General features: G+C 47.9%; 1 protein-coding gene across 1 annotated transcript; it reads right to left on the bottom strand.

The window, feature by feature from the left end:
• Positions 1-513: 513 nt before the first annotated feature.
• On the bottom strand, positions 514-17,282 carry Grp (gastrin releasing peptide). Its single transcript, XM_071602834.1, has 3 exons — positions 17,144-17,282; positions 11,464-11,687; positions 514-594 (listed from the first exon to the last, which is right to left on the bottom strand). Exons 1-3 carry the CDS (start codon positions 17,280-17,282, stop codon positions 514-516), a joined length of 444 nt encoding a protein of 147 aa, XP_071458935.1.
• Between the last annotated feature and the right edge of the window lie 2,456 nt (positions 17,283-19,738).

Below are 19,738 nucleotides of genomic sequence, written 5' to 3' on the forward strand. Positions count from 1 at the left end.
CCAGGAGAATTCTATCAAGCACTTAAAGAATAACCAGTATTTTCACATAGTTTCCATGAAACAATCAAAGAAAAATTCTCTTTTTTTTTTTTTTTTTTTGAGGTCAGCCTTACCCCGATACCTTAATCTGACAAAAAGAGAAGAAAGAAAGGAGGAAGGAGGGAAAGGAGGTGGGGGGAGGGATGCTAGATCTGAGTCTTGGACTTACCCATAAATTAAGGGCTCATTCTGAATGTCACCTTCTGGTTCCGCAGCAAGTATCAATCAGCTGGGAAATCTTGGTTGGGGGTCTACCGGACACTAAATCCACGTCACCCCACTAACCAGGGTTTCCTTCCCTTGGTCCTCTGGAACCAGTGCTTATCCACCAGTTCCACAGTGAGGGGGCGTCAGGGTGACCCTAACAGCCCCCCGTGGCACAGCAGGCATCTCCTGATGCTAGAAAGCCTGTAACAATGTCGTTTCCGTTTGGAGCCCTCCATGGCTGCTGGTTCAGGTGGCAGCTGGTTGGGGTCACATCTTGTGCTCTAGGCCAACCCCAGATGAAGAAAGGGAGTCCTCTAGCTGCACAGGAAGCTGGAGCCGTCCCCGCAGCTAGGAGACAGGAGTCAGAGATCGTGGAAAGGCCCTAGCCCCATGGGGGCCAAGGTTGGTGAGACATTTATTGACACCTTCAAAACTTGGCAGAGAGCTTCTCACTTCATGTCACTTTTTCTTAAAATGTATCACCCATCAAAATCAATGGAGAGCTGGGTGTGGCTCATACCTGTAATCCCAGTGGTTTAGGAGGCTGATGCAGGAGGACTGAAAGTTGGAGGCCAACCTCAGCAACTTAGCAAGGTCCTAAACAACTTAGAACTTGTCTCAAAATGAATAAATAATAAATAAACAAAAGGGCTGGGGATGTGGCTCCGTGGTCAAGCATCCTTGGGTTCAATCCCAGAACCCACTCCACAAAAAAGAAAAATCATGGAATCTCTTGAAGTCAAACCAAATCAAATTCTCTCTCTCTCTCTCTCTCTCTCTCTCTCTCTCTCTCTCTCTCTCTCTCTCTCTCTCTCTCTCTCTCTCCATCTCTATATCCAGAGAACAGTAACATTTTCTCCTTGGAAAGTTAAAATCCCTAAATAATGATGGTTATTCCGTGAGGAAAGCACCATCAGGCCGTCGCAAGCACATACCGTGCCACAAGATCAGGTGGAGCCGAGCAGAGGGGCCAAGTGGGGCTTGGGCCACGCAGACGCGCAAACTTCTACCTAAGTCCCGCTTCCTGGTTCCTTTTGAGATCCAGTGAGTGCTCTTGGCAAAGGAACCCCCAGAAGCAGAGGGTCCACCCCTACCCCTCCCCGGCTCTGTCAGGGCCCTGTCCACTCACTGGCTGGGAGCTGCTCACCAGCAGCATTCTGGGGTGGGTCGCCTTGTCCTGCAGTCACACCTCTTTCCGTGGTGAGACTGACCTGCCAAGGAAGGAGTGGATCTTCCAAACCAGCAAGGGGAGCAAACTTCCTTAAGACACGGTGCACACCACTGGAGGCGGGCAGCAGGAAGGGCAGTTTAAACCAGGTTTTTGAACCAACCACAGGGCAGTCTCATTGCCCTTCACATACAGGGGTTCAACTGGGCTCACAAATTCAAGTGTCCAGAGTGGGCAGGTGGGTGATGTGAACGTCAGCAGGGGCAGCACTAGGGCAGGGTGGGGTCTGTGGCAAGGTGGGTACGCGCCCTGTGGGTGCTGAAGATGTATTTAAGTCACGGAGTCTCCTAGAAAAGAAGACCCAATGGCAGGTCTTCTTTTGCAAAAGGTGGATTTTTATATGACTTCTCTTGATTTCAAAATGTCTCTTGCTAATTCTAATTTTTAAGACACTGTTCAGGCCACCAGCATATCTAGGAGCAGATCCGAGCAGGAGGCTGCCAGTTTCTGACTCCTGAGCGAAATCAGTTTCACGTTATCCACCTTCCACTCCCCTCCGTCCCCAGGCGTTAGTGAGAAGAAAGCCGTTCCTTCTGCAATCTGGCTTGCTTTTTGGTTTTGTTTTTAATTTGAGTTCAACTCCAGCCTGTCCACTCGGGCTGTCGATACGGAGGCATCTTGGGACCCTGCCAGGGGGAGGCAAGCCCAATCGGAAGCTGTGTTTCCTTTTCATGTCTGTAGATGTCTGCGGTGCCTTCAGGCAGCAATTAAGTTGACACTCGTCTTGCAGGGAAAGAGAGGCGCAGGGCAGACACCGCCAGGCAGAGAGCCGTGCCTGTCCACCCTGGCTGCGCTGTCAGCACCTGGGGCCAGGGAAACGGCTGCTGCTTGCTCTGAAAGTCCTGAGGTCTTAAACACTATCCAAAAGGATTTCCTGGGAGCCTCTGAGAGTGAAATAAAACCTAGACTATTTGCACTGAATTGCAGTGACTGATTTTTTAAAGTTGCTGATAGTGATAGAAACAGGGTTGTGAGAGGTCATCAGAAATGAAGTTCATGCAAACGGCTGATGCCGTCAAGGGTCCGACCCAGATCAATGCCACCCTCCTTCCTTACTGAGAGCCTTAGTTTTGTAGATGCTTGCCCTCTTCCCATAGGACTGCTCAGGAAAAATCCTCATTGGGTGAGGCTAATCATAGTGGTCTGGTCCCATTTTAGTGACAGGTTTAGGGAAAATGTGTAACTGATTTGGTCACTATGGTGTGAAGCCTAAAAAGAGATGTCCCTTTCTTCCTCTGAATGTTGTCATGTCTGGATGTGATATCTGGTACTCCAGCAGCCATCTTGTGACCGTGAGAAAAGTCCACTTAAAGACAAATCTGAACTGCTGCTGGCTGAGTGGGAAAAGAGAAAGACCCGCATGCCCCTGGAGATATATTTAAGTCAGAGAATTAAACTGAACTAAACAAACCTGAGCACCCCCGTCCCCTCTGGAGTTCTTTTTTATGAGATACTCCATCTATCTTGTATGCCAATTTGAATTGAGAGCTTGCTGTTATCAACAGCCACGGGAATCCTAACCACTCTGATGTTCATTCCTGAAGGACTACGGAATGAAGAGTCATGTGGAAGCATTCACTCATCATCTGGCAATTAGTGTAGAGTCTGAGCTCAAGGAAAAGAAGAGCCGTGTGTGGGTCCCCTCGGCTGAAGTCCATCTTGCTCTTGGGGTGCCGTTTATCTACGGGGGGGGGGGTGCTGTGAATGAGGAGTGAAAACTGCCCCCCAGACATGCGCATCAGACACGCGTGGTCCCTACACATGCAGAGGGAGCAGGAGGAGGTTTGGCCCATGTAAACAGGTACTGGGAAGCATCATGTCTCGGGGTTTATTTTACAAATTAAGGTGACGCCCAGCCTACAAGACCTGGTTGCCGTCACTATTTTCCAGAAATAAAGGCAAGGCAAGGCCGTGGAGAAAGTGTCCTGGTGTCTGTGGCCATGAGGTCCTCCTGGTCCTCGGGATTCAGGAGGCCTGAGACCCGGCAGCTTCTGAGTAATACTGTCCTGGAGCCTCCTGGTCACTGTGGCTTAAGACCCACTGTGTCCAGCCTGGTTCTTTCCCAGGATTTAATCTCACAATAGCTCACATGGCAAACATTGCTAGCTGCCTACCCAACGCCTTCCTCTTCTTTTACTTATTAAGAGAAGGAAGTTTTGATGTTTGGGGATTTGTTTCTTGGGGGGTTGGGGGGTGGGAAGGTGGATAGAATGATAAAGTAGCACTGTCCTCAGCTGAAATATGACATTTCTCACTTCCTTTGCTACTAGAAGAGGCCATGTCACATATTATGATAAAAACACAAAGGTTGAGGATTTCTGAGAAAGCTTTATTTTCACCATATGGGCCCCTCTCTTTTCTGTTTTCTGTTATTTTTCCTGAAGGAAGCCAAGGTGTGTTGATTGGAGCTTCAGCAGCCATTTTGTGAAGGCAATCTTAAGAACATCACAGAGACCTTGGCTCTGAATCTTTGGATCACTGCTCTGGCCTGTCTTGCCAGCTCTCTTTATCATACGATAATGATCTGCCTCTGTCCACCTGGCTATGTTGTATAATTTATGTGGGCCACACAGAGAAGGTGGGAAGACAAGGAAAATGGAGAGAGGTTTCTAGTTTTTATCTGGGTCTCATTTAAGATGGTTAATTGGAAGACACAAAACCTGAGACATGGAGCTAGGAGACTTTTTGGTGCCCATGCGAACATCTCTCTTTTGCTGGGGGAGGGGCCACGGTTCATCGTGGTGGATCTCCCTCAAAGAGTTCTTGAGGTGTTCTGATTACAGCCGCCCGTGGCTGAGGAAGTGAATAGTGCAATCCTCATATTCTGCCTAGATGACTCCCCATGTATCCGAGCTTGGTTAAAATGCTCTGTGATGATCAAACACCCCCAGTAGGAATGGAAAGGTGGGCATTCTGAGGCTGGAAATTGTACTGTGCTGTTTGAAATGCCCATTAGTGTGTGAGTGAACCTCTGATCATCAACAAAGATTGCTCAATCACCCACAGCAATCCACCCCGCAGCACTTAAAAAAAAGAGAGACTGTTTTTAAAAGACCAAATTTGAAGTCTATTATTGCTTTCTTCCTTTTGGATTCTTCCTCTTGCTTATCCTGCTTTGCTGCAGGATTTCTAAACATCGTCACCTCTTAGATGCCGTCCCTCTCCTTGCTGGGTACACACCGGCCGACCTGCTGTGGAGACAAGTCACTGGGCTCCTGCTTTCCCAGGCGGTGCCAACTGTTCTCTAAGGCAGAATGGGCAGAAATCAAAGGGGAAATTCTTTTTGTTCCAGCGGAGGAGGGGACAGCTGTCACCTGTGTTCACCACCTCTTATGTGACCATCTCTCAGCTTTGATAGGGTCCCACATTCCCAAGCTAAAATCCTGAAAACTACATTTCCCAGCTGCCCTTGCAGCTAGCCATGGGCATGTGATCTAGATCCCACCAATCAGACCACACTCCTTCTGGACTGATTTGGGAGTGACCCCCAGGGAGAGGTTTTCAGGGCTGGGGCACCTGGTGGCAGAGGCAGGAGGAAGGACTGTCCCCCCCGGGCAGCTCTGCAGAGTGCTTCTGGCATCACCATCCCATCAACTGACCAAAGTGTAGGCTCAAGGCCTGAGCCCAGATTCCTGGCCTTTCCCATCTCATGTCCATTCACATTTACTCCAGCTACCCCAGATGGGTGCCAGGACCCACCAGACCTCACAGATAAGTGATGTCACTCCACTTACAAACAAGTTCAAGACAGTTCTCCTGGTCAGGAAGAGCCTCTCTCAAATGAAGGGATTCTAGTGCTGACCTGGGCTGGGCACAGGGGAGTCCTCAAGGGTCAGAAGCTCTAGGGAGCTATTCTGAGCTCCCAGCCTGATGTCACAGAGAAAACGTCCCACGGGCGTCTGCTCTCTGGAGATGATGCAAGCAGTGACAGTCTAGATGGGGTTTCCACCTGTCTGGGAGCCTTGTCCTCCCTACCTGCAAGGCCACGGTTACAGAAAGCTTAGCCTGGTTCTGGAAGATGTTTTCATCTTTGGGTGTGTGCTGCAGGAGGGTGGATCCTCCCGAGGGCTTACCCTCCATCAGCAGCTGCGTGGGCTTCAGTTGACAAAACCCAGGATCAAGTTCTTGGGAAGAGAGGCCCAGGAGGACCCCGAGGTAGAGAACAGGGGCCTGGAAGAGGAGATTCGTCTTCCCAGTTCCCCAGGCCTCACTTTGGGGAAGTTTCGAATCGACATAGTTTAGAAGAAATGAGAAAGAACACGTCACCTCTTTGTGGTTCTTCAACAATCAAAACCAGAACAAGATAAATCTCTCTAAGGTTTCAAATGTGATTTTCCTAAATGAAGAAAGTAAACCTCTGTCAGGAAGCTTCTCAACCTGTTGATGTGCAAACACCCTGATAAAATGCAGCCCAGGGGCATCAGTGGCCTGCGGGGCCACCTTCCAGGCAAAGGGAAGGCAAGCTCTCCAGTTCATCTTAGCCTTTTGCTGACCAAATCTGGCGTTGGGGATGACTTCTCTAAGATTGGCAAAGAAGTTTTGAGGAAAAAAAAAACAACAACAACAAACCCCAAAACAAAAACAAAACCAGTGATACTTGGTAAACATGATGAACGGGAGGTTTAAAATGTGGTGCTGGGGAAAATCTGTGACTATGGACATTTGGATCCCAGTTCCACCTGCTGTGTGGCCTGGAGAAAGTCACCTGCCCTCTCTAGTCCTCTGTTGGCTCATCTATTAAATGAGGGTGATCAGTCTCAGCTTATAGGAGTGGGATGGGGAATGTATCGATGACATCAGCAACTTACCTGATGGGTAGTGATAAGGACTGACTATAAGGGGCTTCCTAAGAGACAAGGAGGGCCAGCCAGCCTCCATCTCCAACCTAGCCCAGCGGCTGGCAATGATAGAGAGACTGGTGAGATCCTGGAAAGGCCATTCGTCACTCCAAGGCCTCGGTAAGTGGCCTTCAGAGGCAGAGCTGACCATTCGGCCTGACTTAGCCAGCAAACCCAGAAGCACGCAATCGCGCTAGCTGTCCCGTTCATCATTGCCCCCTCTCCTCCCACTTGGACTTGAAATAAGAGAGCAACCTGCCTCTCAGACAAGGTGTTTAAGCTTTTATTGTGAACGATGACAGATCGGGGCCCTGGACCTAATCAACCAAGAGCCAAGATGGCAAAAGCTTCATTGGAAGACTCATTTGGGACAATCTTACAGCAAACAAGTTCAGACCAGAAGATGCTGCTGGGAAATCGCGGACTCAGCCAAGGTTGAGAGATACGAGGACGGTTAGATGTTCTGCACAAAGGAGATGGTGCCGATCCAGCCGAGGTGACACTTGCGGAAGGCAGTCTCTCAGGGATTTTGTTTGGCTCCTCTGAGGCCATCGTCATTGTCCCTCAGCTGGGCATCCCTTCCTTCCCCTGGAGAGGCTGGAACAGAGAGTCTGCCAACTGGAAAAACTGCAGAGAGAGTGAAGCGGACATACTATCAACCCTGAAGACAAATCCTCCTGCAAGAAACCACTGGCCTCACTGGGGAGCTCATTAGAAAACCAGATGAATTTTGGGGTCAGCCCGGCCTTCCTGGCTCGGAAACTCTGGGGAGAGGCCTCGACCTGCCCGTGTGAGCCCTAGGGATGATTCTGACCACGCAGTGTTTGAGCACCACAGACACCCCCAAGAGAGAAACTGACCTCCGCTTTTTGAATTGCTGTATTTGGGGAGGGGTCTGTTGTTGCATTTGCCTACCTTGTCCCTACTGTGATTTCTCAGGCATGTTGCAACCAGTGTTGGAAGTGAAAAGTGTGATCCCCAGGACTTGACCCCTAGGGTAGCAGCTGGTGGCGTGGGGGGTGGGGACAGGCACTTTCGTTCTTTCTTGGCTGACTTTGGCAGAGCCTGGTAACACCAATCAAAGCCAGTTTCCAAATTGCACCATCGAACGCTCCCAAACCTAGACTGTAACTGGTAGTCGTGGGGCACCTCGGGAAGGGGAGCTCAGTCGGGGTCTCTGCCAGCACTCTAAATGTAGTGTGGTTTGCTTGCTGCTGCTTCTGCTCAATTTAACTAAGACTGAAGAAAGAGAAGTTAGAATTTAAAAACACTTCTCTGGTCCCATAGCAGTGTTTACCCAATGAGATGAGAAACTAGAGCTCCTTCCTCTTCCCAAGGCTCCCCGGCAATTCAGATTCCCCAGCTTCCAGACGGGCCATTTGTTCCTAATAAAGACACTACTGCTATTCTGAGGCAAACGGTTACCTGCCCTGTGGCTCCACTGGAAAGCAGGTACTAATGAGCCCAGGGCTGGGTTCAATTCCCACACAGGCCAATTAGCTTTTCCTTCCTCCCAGAGCCCAGGCGCTAAGGGCCCGAGAGCTGCCAGGCTGCTGGAGATGAGACCATCCATCTTGCCATGCGAGCTGCTGTCCATGGGAGGAGTCAGAGACATTGGGGAAGAGACACAGATGTCCCCCTTTGGCTCAAAATATTGAACTGGGAGGACTGGCTCAAGGCGGGGAAAGGAAGAAGAGCTGTGTGGCTTGGCACCATCAGGGTACCCCGGGACAGAGGCGGCTGGGTAAGGAGGAGCTGTGTTGGAGATGGGGGCTGCCTTCATTCTTCCTCCATAGAAACAGCCAGGACTGTCAGTTATTCCTGATTGTATGCTGCCTGTTCTGTGTGCCAAGCTTCCTTCAGAGCATTGCAAAGATTAAGAAAAGTTTCATCCTGTTCATACTGATTTGATGGGACAGTGAGAGGGGTCCCTTATAAGTGAGGACAAACTTGCACCTCTACTTCCTTTCCAGAACGGCTTCTGGAGTCCCTCCCTCTACCCCTTCTTCATGTCCACTAAAAAGAAAAACCCAAGGCTACCGAAAACAGTGGCCTGGGACCCAATCACAGAGACCCCCAAGGCTAACTAATACTGGCACCGGAAGTCAGCACCATCTACAGCCACACCCTGGAGCCGACCCCGACGCTGTCTGGCTTTATTAGAAACCATGGGGTAAAATTTCCACTGATTTCAGGATAGGATGAGAAGATTCATGGGGAAAGTGCAGGCGAAAGTTTAAAGTTATGCTTGGAAATGGTGCCCATTTGCCCTAATCCAGAGCCAGTGCAGATTCCCACACATCTTCCTGAATTAAGTAAATGTCTTTGTCATCAGAACATAGGAAATGCTCTGGATGTCTACCTCCAGCTCCGGGAGAGTTGGCAGCAGGACTTGGTGCTTTATTACTACGGTGGGAGAAGAGAGCATATGTGGGTAGTTTTTAATTTTAAGCAAAGTCCTTCAGCTTCTGAAGCTCCTGCTGCTAATTCTGGCTAAGTTATTAAGCTTCTCTCCAGCATCACGAGATATATGGATTTCTAATAGAATTATTCTCTTGGCACCCCTTCTTTTTGAATAAGATAATTATAAGACGTTTTCAGTTTTCATAACAACACACTTTCATTGAGGCAGAATCTCCAAAGCAAGGGGAGTGATACACTGTCTTGGTCTCTGTTTTGTTTTTCATATTTCTGGAAAATATGCCCAAAGCTTGGCACACAGGCTCTTGCCCTGGTTTCACCAGGGAAAGGCTATGCGACTGGTCTGCAGTTGCTATTTTTCAACCTGAAGTGGGATCAAATGGGATGGGTTTTCTAAACCTGTAAAAATAAAAGCAACGCATAAAAACAGAGAGCAAGGCCAGACTAGGAAAAAATTACCTTTTTTAGCTCACGATGGGGGAAGTCTCTCTCTCTCTCTCTCTCTCTCTCTCTCTCTCTCTCTGGCACCAGGGATTGAACCCAAGGTCCCTTAACCACTAAGCCACATCCCACCCCTTTTTATTATTTATTTTGAGACAGGGTCTCGACAAGTTGCTTAGGGCCTCACTAAGTTTCTGAGGCTGCCTTTGAACTCATGATCCTCCTGCCTCAGCCTCTGGAGCTGCTGGGGTTATAGGTATGTGCCACCCACTAGGCTAGAAGTCCCTTTTTAAGCAGTTACTCCCCACTATTGCCCACTCCATGAATCCTATAATACTACCACTCAGAGACCTTTTTGGAGATTTTCTTTCACAATTGTCTTGGAAGCTTCCGAAATTTTTCTGAATATAAGAGTTTTGATCCCTGAAGGATTTGAATTTTTTCAAAAGATTTAAAGATGTGAACCAAGTTCAGAAAATAAGCAACTTGAACTAGAACTGTTGTTTGGTTCAACAAATGAGGCACTATAGTAGATTGATTACATGGTGGGTGTGTTGGGGAGTAGTATTTTTCCAATGCACTGCAAAAGTAAGTCCATTTCAGTGTCTGTAGAAATCGATTCTGAGGGATTTGCAGTGGTGTTTTTTTTTTTTTTTCTTCAAACAAATGAGAAGGCAAAGCACTTGACCAAGAAGTGGGGCATGGCTAGGTAGGGCTCGGAAGCCAATCACAAGTTCCCAGAGCACTCAGCATGTGATCCTTCAGCAAAGAGGAGGGCTGATCACCTAACATCTATCACACAGATCTGTCAAGAGACTCACTCAGGGCTTTGTACAAAGTTGGCACTTATCTCTGACTTGGTTGATTTAATCCAGATTTTCTTTCTGAACAAAAGCTACTATAAAGACTTTCTCTCCAGGTGCTTCCTGCAACAGATGAGCTTTTAGTTTGCATTTAGCATGAAAAATCCCCAGTAGAGGGAAGAGCAGTGGAACAGAAAGTCTCCCTCCAGAGAGGCTGACTAAGGCTTGGCAAAGCCAGCCAGAGCCTCTGCAAGGGGGCCATCAATCAAAGAGCTAACCACCATGAACGAGAGAAGCTGGGAGGTCTCCAAGCTCCATAAGTGAAAAGCAATATTATTTATTGTCAGAAACAGAGAGGAGCAAGGCCTGCCGCTGCATCCTGTATCCTGTGTATCTAAGATCAATAAGGACCGTTACCCGGAACATGGCCTGCACGACACACACTGTCTGGGGCTGACCAAAGCACAGGACAGGCTCTTGTCCCAAGTTCACCAGTGAAAAGCTGTGTGATTAGGTCTGTTTCCTCATCTCCAAAACAGAAAGCCTGGGGCTATATAGCTCAGTGGCAAAACATGTACTTAGCATGTGTGAGGCCCTGGGTTCAATTCCTATTACACCCCAGCCCCCACCAATATGAGAGAGTAAAAGAATCTTCCCCCTAACACTGCTGTGAGCATTAAGTTGAAAAACTGGAGGTAAACTGTATAGCCCAGTATTTGAACTATGGAGAACATTCAATAAACTAGCCATTCCTGTAATTGCAAATATTTTTACCTTTTCTTGTATATTTTGTGGAAATTTCATAAAAGTGATCATCATCTCATTTTCAGTTGTCTTGCTTTTGTCCCATAAAATTTATTCTCTGTTTTATTTACTGTCTTTGCATCTAAACATTGACCGTTTGGTATCATTATTTCCCCCATCCTCTATAACATCCTACGCAGGACAAATCAGTTGACTTCAGATATGTTCACCAAGTTTTGAAATATGAGGATAAAACCTGAACTCGATGATCTGGGAACCAATAGAAGAAATACTACTTTGCATATAAACAGGAATGCAAACAAAAAATGCCCCCTTCTGAAAAACATCTAGGAAGAGGCTCTTTCTTCCATGGTACTTATCAAAAATAAACACATCTGCAGACCCACAGGGATTTACTCGAATAGAGTCCATGGCCTCATTATCAAAATATTTTGGTAGGGCCATCAATGAGTAACTTCAAATACACACAATTGCTAATAGGACTCCTAAAGGGAAGTTTTGAAACAACAACATTTTGATGGGACCATAGGAAAAATAATCTATTCTGGCAAAAATAAAAGACAGCATGGAAATTGTCTGCTGTTTTGGTAAGCATATGTTGGTGTTGGCCTCGCAGAGTGGCTATTAAGACTTACATCATAAGCACTTTTGTGCTTCCTCTCTTTCCAACTCTTCTCAAATACCTTTCACCCCACTTCTCAAGTATGTTGGCCTCACCTACATCTTTCAAGTTGCTGCGCTCCTCTGAATCCCAAGTGGGTTGGCGATTGCCCAGGGGCTGGAGTTGAGGTGGCTGATGGCTTCGGTCCCCCTTATCCTGTATAAGGTCCAGCAAATTCCTTGCAGCCTCTTCCCACAGAGTGTGTTTCCTCAGCTGCTGCTTCAGGCCATCTCCCTGGGACACGTAGGGGAACTCTCCCGTGCTCTTTTTCCCCATTAAGTGCCCTGCACAAACAAAACCAGATCAGAATGCCACACATTTAACCAATGGGAATGAGTAGATAAGAAAGATTAAAAAAAAAAAAAACCAGTTATGTGTGTGCTGTTTCCTTCTATATGCAGCGTAAATAGCATTTTATTTACTCTGACAGATTTTGCTCTGTGTTAAAAATGTGCAACAAGGTGGACAGAATTCAGAACTGTAACCCAGGAGTCCTGGCGCGGGAGTCAGTTTTCATCGCTGTGACCAAAATACCCTACAAGAACAACTTAGAAGAGTGAAGGTGTATTTTGGCTCATGATTTCAGAGGTTAGTCCACAGTCTGTCACATTCTAGGCTCTAGTGCTCTAGAGTATCATGGCAGAAGGACAAGGCAGAGGGACACTGCTCTGGGCACACCCCAGTGACCCACCTCCTCCAGGCACACCCCATCTGTCTGCAGTTACTACTGAGAGGTTCCAGCTCTCATAATTCAATCATTCCACCTCTGAACATTCCTGCATGAACACAGGGGCTTTGGGGAGGACAAGTCACATCCAAGCCATAACATCTGGTTTTTTGTTCCATCATTTCTATGAACTAGCCAGGTGACCTCAGCCAAGTAGTTTAATATCCTGGTCTTCAATTTTCTCAGCTATAAAATTAATAGGGTGAGCTAGATTAAACTTAAGGAACCCTCTAAATCTCAAATTCTATCATCAATTCTGTGTGCACCAAATTCCATTCCCAACAGAAGAATGGGCTTTAAACATCTTCCTCAGCCAATTCTGAATTGCTTCTGAAAATAAAAGCCTTGGTATGTTTCTTTGTGTGATTAAAAGAAGAAGAAGAAAAGAAAAGTGTTGCTTTCCTCTTATCTTTAATACAAATGTACCAAAGGAATTTTTCACTTAAACTTTCTCAGAATTTTAGCTGAGATTGAATCTAGGAAACTTCACCTGGACATTATTAGTTAAGAGCGTGATGAAAAACAAGCTGGAAACAAGTTCTGACTAACACTTGGCAACCACATAAATGCAGGGTTTTCTCTTGGGTCTGAAATGGTCAGTGAGTGTCTCTCAGTAGCCTCAGGGACACGCACCTGCTGTACAAATAAAGCCATCATTAAGGAGGCCAAAGTGCTAAAGACAGGGAAATTCGCGTTTGCAAGCGAAGTTAACACAGGATAAGAAACAGGCAGGGAATTCAGGGTCTGCGGTCTTAATACTTTAACCCATTGCTTCAGCTACACACATGTGTTGTCTTCTTCTGCTTTCTCTCACCCCATCTCTCTGAAATTAGGCCTTTACCTCTTTGAAATTTCCAACACCAATAAAAGTTTTTTTTAGATTTAAAGTATATACTGGATAAAGTCCTTATGGTCACAACATAGACTGGCATTAGAAGTATTCAAGACAAATATCATGGGAACAATATTTGAAAGACCTTCAGTCACTTAAAAGAGGCCCCTTCCCAGAGCACTGTCCACCAACAAAGAAGCCTCATTATAACTTCATCACTGTCATATATACTGCAACTGACAGTTTCCAGAATGTTTAAATGTGGATTATTTCATTTGATTCAGACCACAGTAGGTTTTACTGTAATAGGTTTTGTGAAAATGAGGCTTACCTGAGGTCACACAGATATTAGCAAAGGCCCCTAGGATTAAAGTCAGCTCAGAGTCCAAATTCCATTATATTGTTTCAAAGTGCCTTTTAACTTCCTAAAACTACAAGGTAGCAACACATCATTCCGGGTCTGGAAAAAAGAGTAAGATCTGAAAAAAGCCTTCCAATGTTATAAAAAGGCACAGAGACTGTATATTAGTATATAATGGCTCATTGTGTAAATGAGAAGAATTAATTCAATATGAGGGAGACTTCGAATGAGATTTTCAGTGTAAGTCCTTGCTAAGTCACTTACAACAGGAGACTTCACATGATTTTAAGACCCTACTGAGACCAGTTTCCAAGCTGAAGCCCTGGGATCCTGAAGGCTTGGCTCTTCACTTATATGCGTGGCCAACTTGGTGCCTGGATATCCACTAAATAACCTTGCACTTGGCCATAACAGTGATTATGTTGAACAACTTCCCAGGAAGTTCTGATGCATCAGCTTCATTTATACAGAGGAAATTGAATCATGATGATTGGAAGGCAGGATTGGAACCCTGATGCTCCCAGTAATGACCTCAGTCCCTCTTGCCCTCCCTAATTGTCTATCATCTAGTCAGGATGCTGGAAATGAGGAAGGAGTTATTGGCTCTGAAACAGAGGGGTGATGGAGATATTATTTTTACAAACAAGAACTTTATTTTGTCATGGCCAAATAATTTTGTGGACTTTCTATAATGGGAGGATAAAGTCATCACCCATTCTGTGATCAATTTAACACAGATCCTGTGACGCTGGACTGAATTTCATGTGTGGTGGGTGTGTGATGTTCAGCTCCCCATCACTAGATCTACAAGCTGGTTATTAAGGAAAGCACACCATCTATAACATCCCAGGGAAGCACTCATTTCCTGGGTCCTATTTCACTTTTGTGCTGGCTACTGTCAACCAAATCATTGTCTCCATGGCAACATGGAGGATATGCCCACTTCTACCTCTCCTCCCATCATCATCTGTCACATGTCCATATCAAAATAATGGAGATCTCAGCATAGACAAAAGACAGGCATTTGCAAAACAAAACCTTGGTCAGAAAGACAGAGAGAAAAGAGCTTCTGTTCTTTTGAATCATTTAAAGAAACCACTAATGGACAGGTCTGAATTTCCTTGAAGTCAAAATTTGAAAATTATCCTAACTTAAGAAAATATATACATCAACATGTAGATTAAAGTACTGAGTACTTCTAAGAACTAGTTTTTATGGAGTTTTTGTGTTTTGCTTTTGTGGGGCTGGGATTGAATCCTGGCTCTTGTGCATGCTAAGCAAGTGCTCTACCATGAGCTATACCCCCCAGTCCTGGAGCCACACTTTAAATCCCCCAGTTTCTGAGTCAGCACTGCAGTGTCAAGCCACTTTGCAGCTTCATAGTGGTGCTTTCCAATTCCACCTTCTGGGACAAGCATCACATCAAAGAGCCAACACTAAGAACTTTGCATGGAAGCATTGAGAATAGTGTGTGTTGACACACATTTTCATGGACATCCAGCCACAGAGGAGCATGCTACATTTTCTAGCTGTCATCTCCTTTTCCGTTGCTACACTCTGCTTTTGTCAGGTGGAAGGAGCAAATCAGTTAACAGGCCTGCAATGAAGCTGACAGCTTCCTTGTAGACAGCAATATGTGTCTTTAGTTTTGCACTAATTAAAACTAAACTGTGTGTCTTTGTGATTGGAGAGGATTGGCATTGGTTTGGGATAACTGAAAGCTAAACTTGAAACTTGACATCCTTTGTCCCTGCCAACACTTCTTATTCCAACATTGGTATGTGTACATACAACAAACTTTTAAAATATACAATGTAATTTTAGGCTGAAATTTATATTATTCTTGACTTCCTTCTTCCCTTGCTCTTCCTCACACCCTGTACAAACAGGGGGAAGAGAAAAGGGTACATTTAATAATAAATTTCAAAGTGGCATTTGTGGTTGCTGCTGGTCTGTGTACTTTGGGGTTACCACTAGGAAGGGTGAATAAATGCAGACACCCTAAGTACCTGGGGACAGTCATGTTGCAGAACTACAGCAAAACAGGTTGGGCCTGGCTTGCACCAGAAATAATGACCATGCTCCCCAGTTAACTCTGTTCTTCTACTTTGGGCCTGCAAGGCTTATTACCTCATAGAAAGTCCCGTTGGTATAAAAATACAGTTGAGGAAAAAAGTTGGAAATCCGAAGGCTACTCCACCTTTCCTCCTCCTGAATGGTGGCTATACCAGACAATGGCCACTGGACTTAAGCTCCCAGAGATCCTTGTTAAGAATTACTAATTCTAAGTTTGGGTTCTTTGACCCCTTGTTAGTGTCCTTCATTCTGGAAGTGCAGGGCTTCTCAGCCTCACCCAGGCCAACTTCTCCTGGGTTCCTCCAGGTCCTGGGAGATCACAAATCCTTTCAACCCTGGGGGGAGGATGATACTAATAGCAACGACAAAAATTGCCCTGGGCAATCCCGGGCTCTCTCTCCTCTGACAAAACCAAAGGCAACACAGAGGCCCAGGAAACCAGTTTCAGCCTCACCCCTTCCCCCAAATTCCTCCTCTTCGTGGCAGGAGGTTGATATTTGAATTAATAAGTACTTTTTCAACACACTGTTTGGTCCTAAGTGGTTGACTCTGTGTCTCTGTCTCTGTCTCACACACACCATCTCTTTAGAGATGGGCCCGCTCCCAGGTTGAGGTTGGTGCAGTGAGCTGCGGTGGGGTACATCTGGGGATGTTGAACCCCTTGCAATTGCAAGAGGCTATGCTTAGCGAAGCCCAAAGGCCCGCGGGTGATGGGTGATCGCGAAGCTGGCGGCGGCTGCACACTACCACTTGTCCTGGGTGTGCCCCCGGCAGACCCCTGACCTGGCAGGCGCCCTCCCGCCCGGCTCCGCCCGCCATCAGGCAGTCTCTTCCGCCTTGCTTCCGGGAATCGAGACGAATCACCACGCCGGTGTCGGAGAGCAGGAGGTTGGCAGAGGTGATGGGAAAGACGCTAAGGTAGAGGGCGAAGTCGTGCGTTTAGATAGACCGAGACTGAGAAAGAGCGGGGCTCCAGGAACAGAGAGGCTAGGGTGAACGCTAAGAGCACGCGCGATTCCTGTAGCGCGGAGCCCGCCGGCTGGAAAGAAAGAGGGTGGGCAAAAGGCGGGGTGGGGGATAAGATCTGTAAAGGAAAGAGCAGGACCCAGACAACTCAGGAGAGCCACAAACAGTATACATTCCGGCACTGTTAGCTGAACAGATTTGGAACCCGGGGCGGGAGCGCAGCGTCCCTGGACCCCACACCTGTGGCTTTGCGAGGCGCAACCTCGCAGCAGGGGCTCCAGCCCAAGCTCGAAAGAGTCGTAGCCTGGACCTGGCTAGACCTAGGCTCAGAGACACGATCGCGAGATCTCGCTCCCCAAAGTTGTTCCAGGAGAGACCCATGCCAGAGCGGGTTGAGATAAGGTGGGGAAAAAAAAAAAAAAAGGAAGTGTCGGATTTGTGCGGAGGGAAGATGCGCTGAAGCGTAGGGTTGGGATTTTTGGAGAGCTGCGCGCTGGCTTCTGCGCCCTGAGGAGGAAGCGGGTGCGCACCCACAGAGAGCGAGCGGGAAAGGATTCAGGGACCAGTCTCCGGTTAGTTAGAGACCCAGTCTTCCCGGGACCGGGAAAGGTGGGGTGGAGTTTGGGAGATCGGGGTCGGTGTTTTAGTAGAAGGGTCGGAGCAAGCCCAAGCCCCACAGCCCGGCCGCGAAAACGCTGAGATGCGGAGACAGGTCCCCTTGGGCTGGCTGATCCCTCCGGGGACAAAAGCGCGCGGCTCTTGCGGCCAGGACACTCACCCACCGCCCAGTGATTGCCGCGCGGATACATCTTGGCCAGCACGGTCCCTTCGCCCACCGGCACCGGGGCTGCTGGCCCCAGGGGCGCCTGGCAGAGGACCAGCGCCAACAGGACGAATGGGAGCTCGGGGCCGCCCATGATGCCGGCGGGAAGCCCTGGTATCGCAGCCGCGAGGCTGGGCGAGGCCGGGCGGAGAGTGCGCTGCCCCCGGCGGAGCAGCGAAGGAGGACTGGACCTCCAAGGAGCTCCCGCCGCTGCCGCCCGCGCCACTGCTGCAGCCTCCACTAGGGCCCCGACTTTATATGGAAGCCGGGCGGGGGGGCTGGGGGGTTCTTCCACCACCGACCAGAGCGCTCTGACGTCTCCCTATCGCGAGCCGGGGCGCCCGGACTCCTGGCCCGGAAAACCATCCATCTCCCCTCGAGTGATAAAGAGGCTGGGCGTACAGTGCCCCCTCTCCCTTCCCCTCCTAGTCGCGCCCGCCTTCCCCACTCCGGATTAGGTCCGCCCATCCTCGACGCCAACACAATTTCGTGAACTGCCCCCTCTCTGGCCTCACTGGTCTCCCGCTTTTACTGAGCTCGCATCCAGCAAGGGGTAGAGAGCAGCGACCGGCAGCCTGATCTCAGAGGTAGAAAGGGGAGAGCACGGAGGATGGACGTTTTGTGACTGGGCTTTGCTGAAAGTGTTGGAACCGTGATTGCAGAGTACTCCTGATGTTCCAAACCTTTCCCTTCCAGGGACATCCTCCCCGCATCCCAGCCTTAGACCTCCGGGCTGGCCTCCCTCCCGCAGATCTCCGCTCCGCCCCGCCCCGCCCCGCCCCCAGCACTCCCTCCACCGCGGCTTTCCCGGGCGCACCTGCCCACTCACACCGCGAGGTGGAGGACTGAACGGAAGACCCGCTTTGAGAACAGCGAGAATGCTAGTTGGACTAAACACAGGGCCCCTTCCATAAGCACACTTCTTCCATATAATAGAGAAGGAAACTGCCCTTCTGCTGATTTCCCTAGGCTGCGCCGGCCAGAGAGCTCCAACTGTCCCTCAGCTGCTACTGCCGCAGGAACAGGTCTCTAGAGGTGCTCAGCTTCCCTCTGGTCTTTCTGTTCTCTGGTCTAAAGACCGTTCACCCGCCCTATTCCTGAACAGTTAAATGCCATGAATGTGAAAGGGGCTCGCGCCATAGCAATGGGACAATAAATAGAAGCTGGTAGGATGCTGTTGCCCACGATTTGGCCGCCAGAGCTGCTCGTGTGGTTGTGCTTGTCATAGTTGAGGGCTAGTCCTTCCTCACCAAGGGCTGGTGACTTGCCTCCCTGGTGAGTCTTTAATGTTCCTTATCCACATGGTGTTGACAAGATTGAAGCTGAAAATGTACACTTTGGTCTGAGTATCTGGTGATTCAATGCATATTGCCTTTCTTAGGTGAGCACACACAACATATTGCATGACTGAACATTAAAACATGTTTTTTTTTTTCTGTGCATGTGTCTGCCTGTAAGGCTGATTTTATGATCATTATTAGTAGCCAAAGAAATACAATAATATTATTCTGGGGAGTGATCCAAGTGAAAATCAAAAGGAAAGAGTCTACAGTTGGCTTTGATTCCATCTCTCTTGGGTTACCAGCCTCTGCAGTGAGCCCCCCCCCCCAACTCCTCTGTGAACAGATGTTCACTGACAGGTGACTGATCATCCATAGCTTGCTCCCTCCCACTGGGTGAGCTTGCTTCAACACGGGGACTTGGGCTTGCTTCTCTGTACCCACACAGAGTGCCTGGATCACAGTGGTGTTCAACAAGTATTTGATGAATGAACAACTTATCTAAGATATGCTTAGGCCTGATGCCTTCTCCAACTCCAAGTCTTCGAAGGAACACTAAATTCTTTTCTCTCCACATTAACTTGTAGGAAAAAAAAATGTCCTTCCCATTTAGTTCAATCAAGAAATTGATAGGGAAAAAAAAAACACTGTAGAGACATTCAAGTATAGGAACAGTTCTACAGAAAGCACAATTTTTCTGCTAATGCAGGCAACACACACACATACACGTGTGTGTGTGTGTGTGTGTGTGTGTGTGTGTGTCCCTTGCAGGGCAAGATGTATCTGGGTCCCTCCATTCACCTCAGTTCTTGCTCTCAAAATTCCCAGCCCACAAGATTTCTGCCACCAAACTAAAGCTGAGCCATGTGACTTGCTTGGCACCCTGTAAGGACAGCAACTGCATCAGCCTTGTTCAGAACTGCACTCACAGTGTGCATCCCAGTCCTAGGCACAGAGAAGGGACTCAATAGATGCAAATGGATACATCGTCTTGCAGGTATAGGATGTGACTCTAGTTCCCTAGCCAGAAAAGATAATGATTTGTTTTCAGAGAACAGAACCATGTACATTTGATTCAGCTTTGCTGAAGGTGTTGGAACCCGAATTGCAGAGAACCCCTGATGAACCCAAACAGATCCTGTTTGGATGCCCTCTCTTAATGAATGCCTTTTAAAGTTCTCACCAAGGTGTGTCAGGTAGAGATGATCAATCCCACTGACTTGGTTAGGGGAAACTTAACTGCTATGAGAAAGAGATCTCACTGCAGGGA

This window comes from Marmota flaviventris, chromosome 16 (genome assembly GCF_047511675.1).
Source record: "Marmota flaviventris isolate mMarFla1 chromosome 16, mMarFla1.hap1, whole genome shotgun sequence".
NCBI lineage: Eukaryota > Metazoa > Chordata > Mammalia > Rodentia > Sciuridae > Marmota > Marmota flaviventris.